We start from the raw sequence: 11,543 nt of genomic DNA on the forward strand, positions 1-11,543 counted from the left end.
ATGATTTTATTTGTATTCTAATATACAAAAGGTTTGTAGCTCATTTGGTCGATCGTTATTAGTATTAGATTAAAAATGATTAGAATAATAATTTTTTCCTTTGTCACGATTGTGTTTCTCAATCACCGGCTAACGACTCATAGTATTGATCATCATAATACTCTTAACTCCTCGACTTGTGAGATCGGTAGTTATATGTTCGTATAAGTGTGAGGCTCTATCAAGTGAGACATCGAAGGTCGTAGTTATATGATCGTATAGTATGTTCATGCACACTCTATTGCTCTCAAATTCGACTAACCATTTCCTTTGTACGTCCTTAACAAATCATACGAGAGGAGAGGTTACAAGTATGTTCACCTTTTGCAAGTTGTTAGTGTAAACAACTTTGAGCCGTGGCCTCGGGGCCGGCTCGGTTCGGGTCTAGATGATAGGGGATCTCCCGAGGACGTGTCTTGAGATTACTGAGGCGGTCGCTCGTGGGGGTTCGATTGAGATGGGGTCGCCGTTTCCTCCAGGCAAGAACTTCTCGCCTGCGTGTCCGGTGGGGACCTTCGACTTCGCACCTGCACAAAGGTCGGGTCAAAGTGCTCGGCCCGACCCCTCCGACGATCAAATCAGATGATGTGAAGGGGATTTCGGATGAAAAAGTCTTTTTGGTGTGTCTCCTCCCTTCTCGTTCAGAATGCGAGGGTATTTATAGGGAAGCTTACTGTTTCCTGATGTTCTCGCTTGTAGGGGACAGACTGGTAGCGTCTGACATTGGTGTTAGCGTGACGTGAAGAATCGAGCCTGAGCAGACGTTAATGCGTCTCGGTCGACGTTTTGATCCGTTTGACCAGGTGCTGTTGCATCGATCGAGGCGTGAGGTGTGATCTGACGTCAGCCGAGTCTTATCATAATTACTACCCTCGTCATTTGGATTATTCACGATTTATACCATACTAAATCAGCTTGTAACAGTATGACACAAAAGCTAAATCCGAGTATGTAAACAAACGAAGACTTCCTTCTCTTAAGCGGATGCGGGTAAGGATCCACCAAACCAAACCAAAAATCCATGTGCGAATTTTATGCGGTTATCCGCATAAGATCTCCCTGAAGGTTTCACCGTCCGAAGATATATCATTCTTTAATTTGAAATAGACAGGCGGTTGAGATGAGAAGTGGGAATAAAATGAACGGCATCGAATGGAGGATTATAGAAATTCCATGCGGATAACCGCATGAAAATTGTCTCGGTGATGCACCCTCGGTACGACCACCGTCATCATCCTCCTCCTCCCATTCTTCTCCCTCTCGTCTTTTGTTATCGGACGCGTCGACTCCATCTGGTTTGTCACCTCTTGCCCGCACGTCACTGCTTGCATCTTCAGCTCTCTCTTCTCTGTCTCGCCCTTGTTCACACCCTGAACCTCGAGATCGGAAGGGAAGGATGCAGCCCGGCAGCGAGGCTTCCCGACGAATCGCTAGGATCAATTCTCACCTCCACCCTCCCGTCTCTCAGGTGTTCAATGAGAATTCCTTTTTCCTTTTGCTTTTTTTGGAAAAAGAAGCCGGTTTGATTGCTGCGTTCTGTTGATCGTTTTTTTGGTGCCAAGATCGAATCTTGGTGGCGGTCTTTGATCGTTAGGGTAGTTGGGGTTTTCTATTTTGTGTCCTCTTCCGCCATCGTTATTCTAGGGTTTCTTTTAAGAATAGTCTGTTTATTGTCTTGTTTACTTGGAAGCCCATGATTGGGCAAAGAACAGGATGGTCTCGGTACGTGTTTGCGTTTCTTTGATGTGATGAGTTTTCATTTGTGTGGTTGAAGATGGAGGAGACCTCCTTGCTGAGGAGAGCGAATTGCCGGTCCAAAGGAGGGGCGTCAGGATTTAAGGTGGCGATTTTGGGTGCTGCTGGGGGGATCGGTCAGCCGCTTGCTTTGCTGATGAAGATGAATCCTTTGGTGTCGGTTCTGCACCTTTACGATGTTGTCAATGCTCCCGGTGTTACTGCAGATATAAGCCACATGAATACTGGTGCCGTGGTAATTGTTTCGACACTCATTGCCTTATCCTGTATTTCTTGCATGAGTTCAAGTTCATGGTAGTTTAATTCAAGCATCTAGCCAAATTCCTCAAATTTAGAAACCAAATTTAGCTACATTTTTGGTTGGCTTATCCTGTACTTCTTGCATGAGTTCAAGTTCATGGTAGTTTAATTCAAGCATCGATCCAAATTCCTCAAATTTAGAAACCAAATTTAGCTTCATTTTTGGCTGCTCCTTTTCTCAGGTCCTATGGTTTATGATGATACTTAATATTGCTTTTGAAAAAATTAGGTACAATAATATAGTTCTCATTTGGTCGTCCAGGTTCGTGGCTTTCTGGGCCAGCCCCAATTGGAGGATGCACTTGCAGGAATGGACCTTGTCATTATTCCTGCTGGTGTCCCTAGGAAACCAGGAATGACCAGGGATGATTTATTTAACATCAACGCTGGAATTGTTAAGACACTTTGTGAAGGAATTGTTAAATGCTGTCCCAAGGCTATTGTGAACTTGATCAGCAATCCGGTGAACTCTACTGTCCCTATTGCAGCTGAGGTTTTCAAGAAGGCTGGTACTTATGATTCCAAGCGTCTTTTAGGAGTGACAATGCTTGATGTAGTGAGAGCCAACACTTTTGTGGTATGTATGTTGTGGGTCAATTATTGAATTTTTTTTCCTTACAATTTCAGGTTGATGAGACATTGCAATCTTTGTCCAGTTGTAGTGTCATCTCGATGAATTAATTATGCAATATGAGATTATATAAATTCATTTTCTTTATACCAATAATCTCTAGTGACTTATTGATGCCTTGTTTACAGGCTGAAGTATTAGGGATTGATCCCAGGGATGTTAATGTTCCCGTGGTTGGTGGTCATGCAGGAATTACAATATTACCTCTCTTATCACAGGTGGACAAACTCCCTTATATTACAAATTTCTTTTATGCAGTTCAGCTTTATAAGTTTGTAGGTACTCCCATCAGAAATTTTCTACATTGACTGTGTTCTGTGTTATCATGTTGTGTAGGTCAATCCTCCATGTTCATTTACGCCTGAGGAAATTAGTTATCTAACCAATCGCATACAAAATGGAGGAACAGAAGTTGTCGAGGTAAATTAAGAGAAGTGTTGTTCTATTCAAAGTATTACTTGATACTTTTTTTTGTCAGGTTTACATTTTGCAGTCAAGTTTTGTCACCTTCCTGTAGTATTCCTTTTGTGGAATTTTATGGGGAATGAATTGGCAGAGCGAAGATTGAGGGGAGTGGGCACTTACATATTATTGGTGTTGCAGTTGGTGGTTTGAGAATTGGAGTTGATTAATTGATTGCTGGAGATAAGGTTGTCTGGAACTATTTGCATAATAATGCGTTCGATTGATTGCCTCCCACACCTCGCTCATCCATGAGGGCAAGATTTGAAAATCCATAGAAAAAAGACAGGAAGATGTGCATATATGTGTGTGTGTATATATATATGTATGTATGTGTGTGTGTGTCTGTGTGAGCAACAGTTGATGCAATATACTTTAGGTTTTTGTTTATCACATGGACACTAATGAAGAAAATGAACATGTAAGAGTCTAAAGTTACTATTATTTTTTAAAAAAGAAGCAAACATGTACAAGAGAAATATGATAGAGGTAATACATCAGGTTGTTAGAAGTTGTGAAGACGTAAAGTTTGATAGGAATGGCTGCTTTCTAGTACTCAAAGCTAAATGCAAAAATGAAATGAGTGGATTCAGTTAGGTTTTCAGTTGGCCTAGGTTATAAGTGGACTGGGTTGAGAATAAGTTAGAACTGATTTATGTTGTACTTGGGCTATTTTTTTTAAAAGTTTAATAGTAATACTCTTGGTATTTGTTTGCTGTCAAAAGTATCATGGAGTTGTAATTGGAGCTAGTTTCTGAGTTTTGATAAGAAACCGACTGATTGATTTTCTAATAGTTTTCTGAAACGATTATACTAGTTTTGAAGGATATTTAATCCAAATATAGTATCAGGAGTCTCGTCTTTATATTCGAGGGTGTCAGATGGGAAGTCACAGGTTTTACATGATTCATTATTAAAAACAGAATCAGGTATTATTTTAAGGCTAAAGTCCATTCACTAGTCCCTTAAAATATCTGTTATCTTCTTTTCTTGACATATTTTCTTATCTGCTGCTGTTATTTTTCTTTACCTATTTTATGTAATTTCTAACAGCAATTCTACTGTTGTTCACTGGTTTTATTTAGTTGAAGAAAACGTTTTCATGTTTGGGTCTGCTATGAATGATTTAGATAACTAAGGATCATTTAAAGCTTCCATGGAGCATTCAATTGAAGAAATTACTCAACAGATTGAGCCGTGATGAAAGATCAACATCTCAGGAATTGCTAAAATTTGTCCCGAGTTTATGATCTTGCTATTTACTCATTTTCTGTTACAAGCACCTATATGGTCAATCGGTGTAGTTGAAGTCTATTCTTTGCAATGTGGGAAAGAACTAGTTTGTCATTGTATGCTCTTGTGAGTTGTGAAGGCCATTGATGGGAAGCTTAAACGCTGTTGGCACAATCTGGTGCATTGTGTGCAGATTTGTGTTTGAAGGGACTATCCTATAGGGGTTAGAAAGTTATTCTTAGGTGAGGGGTTAGAAAGTTATTCTTAGGTGAACATTGAGTTTTGAGGAAGGACAGCATCAACTTAAGGAATCCCAAAATATGGAAGAGGAGAGGACACTGCCATCACGATTTGAGAAGTAAGCCATATCCTAAGCCACAGATGAACCTAAAATTTATACAGTGGGAAGCCTAGAGACTAATGGCACAATCTGTTGCATCTGTATGTGCTACAAGGGACTATGTACTCTAGGGGCTAGCAAGACAGTTTGAGTCAACATTGAATTTTAGTGAAGAACACCATCAACTTAATGAAATTGCAGAATTGGAAGAGGAGAGGACACTATCATTTCGACTCAAAAAGTGAGCACATACCCTAAGCCAAGGCTGAAGCTAAGCTTTTTACAATGGAAAATCTAGATACTCTTGGCAAAATATGGTGCATTTGTGTGCAGAGATGTGGTAGAAGGGGTTATGTACCTTAGGGGTTAGCAAGCTAGTCACAGGTCCATTAAGTTCTTGGGAACTGCAGCATCGACTAAAAAAACTGTAGAATTCAAAAAGGAAAAAAGACACTCTCAACTCAAAATGTGAGATCATACCTTGAGCCAAAGCTGAAGCTAGTGGTTTGTGTTGGAGAGTAGCAGGTTGTTATCCATCATGGAGAGGATCAGCTGCTGTAATTATGTTATACTAACATGTAGTTCTATGACCAGTACTTACGATCCATGATAAAGATGTTTATTATATTTGCATCATATTGAATTCTTTTTTGGTAATTTATTCATGTGAAGATTGGGCATGATAAGAAGCAGTAGGTGGTTTACCAGTTACCAATGTATCAGAGATTGTGGAGAACAATCAAAATAAACATAGCTGAGGTTGATTAGGTTTATCTTGGTTCAAAGATGGGTTAGGAGTTAGGACTAATTAGCATCACGTTTAGCTTGCTTTTCTAATGTCAGATACTGTACTTATATTTGCTAGTAAATGTGACAAATATATCAGAGTTCAATTAAGTTTTGATAAGCGAGCATTTGATACGAAATCGGTTCATTGATTTTGCAATGGTTTCAAGAGCCTCAAAAGGTCTCAGAGTCATACTTTATGGAACTACAATACTGTTTATTTGTCTCCAGCTGGGAATCAAGTTCTGTGCAATCTTTGCTGACAGGGATAATAGTTTTTTAGCTGAGAGACGAAAGAAAAATAAAAGAGTATCAGACTATGATTCTTTATGTAGTCTTTTTTTTTTTGGTTTGGTTACCCACCTGACAGGGATAATAGGTTTTTAGCAGAGAGATGAAAGGAAAAAAAAGGAGTATCAGACTATGAATCTTTATGCAGTCTTTCTTTTTGTTTGTTTTTTTGGTTACTCACCAGCATCCTAAAAAGGCTTTTTCCCTGAAGAAGGGAAAAATTCTTCAACTTCAAGCTAGTTCCACAATTTTTATAGTTATCTATTGATTGTAGATGATGCTCAGATATGTGTGTAGAATGTTTTGTAAATGTTGTCAAAGACCATAAAGGTACAGTAGGACTTAAGTTGTGAAATGCCAAAATTAGTTTACATTGATGTAGCCTCTTAGCTGTAGTAGAACAACAAATGACTAGAGAATCTAATTTAACAAATGTTGCTATATTCTTCAGCTATTAAAGTTACATGTATTTGTTCTTTGTAAGTGCTTTAAAAAGCATAAGTTTGTCTCTCTATGGATTTATATTAGATTCTAGCCACGTTGGTTACTATGACATTTATCTGTTGTCTTCGAAGTTTATATAATCCTAAGGATTGCACAGAAAAAATGTTGAGTCTGGGTTTTACTTCTTGAATGTTGATAAATGCTAAATCGTACATTGTTTAAAATTGCAGGCAAAAGCTGGTGCTGGTTCTGCAACATTGTCAATGGTTGGTGTCCTTCACTTGAGTCTCCATTATATATGTATATATATATATATATATATGTGTGTGTGTGTGTGTGTGTGTGTGTGTGTGTACTGTTGAATCCATTGCTTGTATAGTGAAATGTAACCAAATTATGCAGGCATATGCAGCTGCTAAATTTGCAGATGCTTGTTTGCGGGGATTACGAGGTGATGCAGGAGTAGTCGAATGCTCATTTGTGGCTTCCCAGGTCTCCTCCCCTGCCCAACTTTGTGTTTGTTCTCCTTCCATTTTCTATGCTACAACAGTACAACCATGATCTTAATCCTTATGTCCTTTTACTGCTTTTTATATAGGTGACAGAACTGCCCTTTTTTGCATCTAAAGTGCGGTTAGGTCGTTGTGGAGTTGGGGAGGTTCTTCCCCTTGGACCTTTGAATGAGTTTGAAAGGTGTGTCTTGGTTTCATCATTTTCATTTCACCATGTCAACAGTATCTGATTTTTCGTCACTTGTGATTACTGTTTAAAAACCAATTATCACTTTTTGTGGTCTCAATTTGTTGACATTTAGTTTTCTTTGAAGCTCTATTTATAAATTTTCCTTCAATTAGGGGTTTGCGATCTTGTGAGTGGTCCATTGGACTTGTGAGATCTTTACTTCAGGCTACATACAACAACTTAGTTGGAGAGCTGCACCTATCTTATCTCTATGTATATTAGGGAGAGCTGCACCTACACAGTTGTAGATGTTTCAAAGTGGCTTTTCTTGCAGATATTACGTGCACCTCATGGAAATGTCTATGATTGACATTTCCTATTGTATGCACTTGAACCATACTAGCCTTGTTGACTAGACATCCTTGTTATGACAGGGCTGGCTTGGAGAAGGCAAAGAAAGAGTTGGCAGTAAGCATTCAAAAGGGTGTCTCATTCATTCGCAAGTGATGGAAGTGGAGTGCCCAACTCCTGAGCAGATTGAGCTCATATGTAAGACTTAGATCCCATGGTTGAAGAAATAACTGTGCTGATATTTGTAATGCGGTTACAGATTTGGTAGCCTGATAAACAATAATCACAATAATTTCTCTTGAAGAAGCCTTCTACCGTTCAAATGTACGTTGAGAAAGAAAAAAAGAAACTCTTTATCTTGAATTATGTCATGGGGCAATAAGGGAATTCTCTGTGTATAGAGATTGTTTTGAGATTTTGTTTGTTGCACAGGATTTGAAATTCTGTATGCAATAGATTAGAAATAAATTACAAGAACTTCCTGCAATATTACATTAGCTGTTGATCAAGGTCTTACATTTGCTTAAATTCGGTTATAATGAAAATATATTTTTGAGGTCTTTGTTTGCAAGAAGTTTTTCCAGCAACCAATTCGATATCAAATGTATCTTTGTAGTGCAACCTTTTTTTTATGATAAGATAGTTAGGATGCTCAAGGGATTAGAAGTCAAGGAGATACAATGCCTGTTTTCACCACAGGTCTCAGTTTGAAGCTTCAAGGAAATTAGGGAGACAAAAACCCCTTTATTTTCCGTTCTCATCGAGGTCTTCATTCATGGTGTGGGTTTGGCCTGAGTAGCTTTGGTGACGTTTTTCACGGCATCCTTTAGGCGTTGTCAGGACTTGCCTGGAACTATTGCCAGAACTTTCCATGAAAAAGCTCAGAAATTTATTCAGGGTAAGAAGCTAAGTAACCTGATGTGGTATAAGTGTTAGATGTTGGGAAAGCTTGGAACCTAATTCTTATTGAGTTTGCAAGTGATTAAAGTCAGTGAAAGGTGAGACAAATTTCCAACACAATAATGCATTTTTCAGATCGATGCTGTTGGATGAACTAGAGCCTCTTGATTAGAAACAAAAACACACTACAGGAGAAATTTTGTTATCTACAGTTACTACAACCAACATGTGTGATCTTATAAATGTTCCTTTCGAACTGATTATGTAAATGACATATGGGAAGTGTAGAATTAGCTGGTTTCTCATGCTACCTTTGCAGTTCATTCCCCCAGACTTTACCTTGGAGGTGCATCACCTTGGAGGTACATTGAGATTTTCGGTGACTGCACTATTCATCTCTTTCACATCCAGTTGATTTGGTAGGACTTTGTGTAATATGTATAGACTTAGCAGTATCAACTGACAATTTTCTTCTGTAGCATCAAAAGAGCAATAGAGACATGAAATATTGGCTGACATGGTATTTTGTTTCTTGATATCTCAGATGTAACTTTAGTGTATTTGTAGTATTTTTTCTTGGTACATACTACACTGATTGGGATTGAGTGGCCATCAGTACTGAGTCAAGTCTTTTTATGTTTTTGGATATGTGCAAAACAGTAATCTGCTATTTGTTTGGGCCATTGGTGTTGTATAACTCAAATAGTAATACTACACTGCTAGCTTGTTTTTTAGTTCTTCTAATCTTGCCATGTTTTTATTGCTTTCAATGCCTGCCAACCCAAAGCTAGCAGTGTCCTCAATGTAGGTGGCTTTGTACAGAGCTTGATCCTGGCCTCCTGAGACTGTTGATAGTTCCCTCAAGGCTACTCTCAACTTTTGGAGCATGCAACCTCAGGTAAGACTACTCAGGAATTATGGCATAGGAACAGTGTCAGGCATCCAAGTATTATGTTAGTGAGACAGATATCTGGGCACTTCACATGCATTCACCTATTGTCATCCACATCATTTCATTCTGGCATGGGTCCTGAGGGTCTGAGGAAGACCCCATCAGCATCATTATGGCACCCGGAAAAGATGCAGACTATTTGAGTTTGTTGAATGGTAGTTCATCATTAATTTCCACTATCAACTGAGTAGTTTCAGACTGCATGTCTCTTTGCCGTCACATAATTATGTGCTGTGTGTTGTGTTGATGGTGTTTCAAGTCCTGAACAAAGGTTTTGAGAGTGATGAAAGTAAACTATGTGCTGTTTCCCAGCATCAATGTTCATCATTTGGGTGGGTGCCTGGAAAATGTTCTACTACACTTCAAATTGGTTTCATGGTTGTTCACATAGTGTTACTGGTGTTGCAAGTTCATCAATGAAGGCTTCATGGAGTGGCAAACAATATCAAGTCAGCCCAATGGTAGCTCATCATTTACTCCAAGTATGAACTTAGTCCAGGCACAAAATGATGGATGGTGTGAATGGTGTTGCAAGTCCTGAAGACAGGCTTCGAGAGTGTTGAAGTGCTAACCTTGTACCATTTTCCTTCATCAATGGCAACTGACAAAGCAGGTGCTGTGTCTCATCATGACAAAGCTTCAGAAGCAATTAGTACAAAGTCCATTCTAGCTTTCATGAAGCAACAAGTTTTGTATGTGATTCTGTCTCATCAACGCCTTTTGTCTTTTGCTTCATGCCATCAAATAAAACAAGACAATCATGCAGAGAAGGGAGGGAGTGGGGTTTCTATACCATGAATTGCTTGCAAGCAAAGACCTAGCAATGGTAGTTCCTCTAGGGAATCCATGATTTCTTGTCATCATGTCTTGAAGACAAATTCCCTCTATAGTTATCTGTGTGGCAAATTTTACACGATGGGTATTAGTCATAACATCTCTCTATCTCCTAGCATCATATCTTTATAGCTATTAAAGTGAAACATCTAGATTTATTTATCTTAACGATATTAATTTTTTTTAAATAAAAAGATAAAAAATAAAAAGTAAAAAAATAATTTTAACATTTTAATTGTTAGTAACGAATGACATTAGTGGTGATGGATGGTGGCACACTGAGGGTCATGAGTGGCTATTGTGGATGAAAAGAACGACGGCAAGAGGTGAGGGTTGCTTTGTATTTGCGTTGATGCCAACGCAAATGCAAATGTCGAACGTCCCATTTTATCACTCTATAGTTGTCAAGCAGTAAAATGACTACTTGGTATCTGTGTCAGTGTTGATGTAAATGTCAAGTAACCTTTTCGTTAATAAGTAATTGTGTTGATGCCGACATGGATACAAAATGACAAAAGTATCACTCAGCAACTACATTAGTGTTATGTAGATGCAGAGGTGTAAATATAAATGTCAAATAACCTTTTCGTTAATCAGTAATTGTGTTAATGTCGACATAGATACAAAATGACAAAAGTATCACTCAACAACTATATTAGTGTTATGTAGATGCAGAGCAACGAAAAGACCATTCGATAATTACATCATCGTCGATGTAAATGCAAAGCAACCATCATCTATTGTCATCGCTCTTTTCATCCACAATAATCATATGCAACTTCAACGACAGTACTATCTTTTTATTTTTATATATTTATTGATAAAACTAATGACGCTAGGATAAATAAACTTAGATATTTCACTTTTGTAACTATAAGAATATAAATATAATTTTTTAAAATATAAAAATTAAATTATAAAAAAAAATAATTAATTATAGATATAATTTATAATTAATCTAATTATTCTTGTTCTCGCGAAGTATTCTCTCGTCTGTTCCACCTGCATAATATCATTTCTCCAGCGAGTCCATGATTTCTTGTCATCATGCCCAGGACAAATTCATTCGATGCTGACCACGTGCAACGCACATGCATCTCGGCCGTCCGTCGACGCTTTTTTTTGCCACGTGCAGCTCCCCAAATCATCTCATATGTGACGTGTACGCACCCACGGGGGACCCCCGGTTTGACCCCCTCGTTTCATAGCGACCAGAAATAAAAAGGAGGATTGGGGCCCACGGCGGTCGTCGGCGGAGTATGATTCTCCGGTGATCCAGTGGACAGGTAATGAGTAGGTTTTGGCTTTTGGTAATCGATACGGTCTTCCAAGAGATCCTCCCACGCGTCGGATCGACCTGTGGAGGTGGCAATTTAATGCTGGCCGTCAGATGTCGGCGTCTCCATGCAGATGCTGCCGCGCGGGTGGGTCCCGTTTCCCATTTAAGATGGTTAGATTGAAAGCGGGCGGCGAGGGGGACACGCTGCGGGTCTTCCGATCGAGAATTGACGGTGATCGACAGGGAGAGCCCACCACGTGGCTCA

At 39.0% G+C, this 11,543-nt stretch overlaps 1 protein-coding gene across 1 annotated transcript; it reads left to right on the forward strand.

The window, feature by feature from the left end:
- Positions 1-1,299: 1,299 nt before the first annotated feature.
- On the forward strand, positions 1,300-7,800 carry LOC103983570 (malate dehydrogenase, glyoxysomal). Its single transcript, XM_009400802.3, has 9 exons — positions 1,300-1,507; positions 1,814-2,029; positions 2,357-2,671; positions 2,854-2,943; positions 3,062-3,145; positions 6,512-6,547; positions 6,684-6,773; positions 6,880-6,974; positions 7,397-7,800. Exons 1-9 carry the CDS (start codon positions 1,436-1,438, stop codon positions 7,467-7,469), a joined length of 1,071 nt encoding a protein of 356 aa, XP_009399077.2. The 5' UTR covers positions 1,300-1,435; the 3' UTR covers positions 7,470-7,800.
- The last annotated feature ends 3,743 nt before the right edge of the window (positions 7,801-11,543 follow it).

This window comes from Musa acuminata, chromosome BXJ2-5 (assembly GCF_036884655.1).
Source record: "Musa acuminata AAA Group cultivar baxijiao chromosome BXJ2-5, Cavendish_Baxijiao_AAA, whole genome shotgun sequence".
In the NCBI taxonomy this organism is placed as follows: domain Eukaryota; kingdom Viridiplantae; phylum Streptophyta; class Magnoliopsida; order Zingiberales; family Musaceae; genus Musa; species Musa acuminata.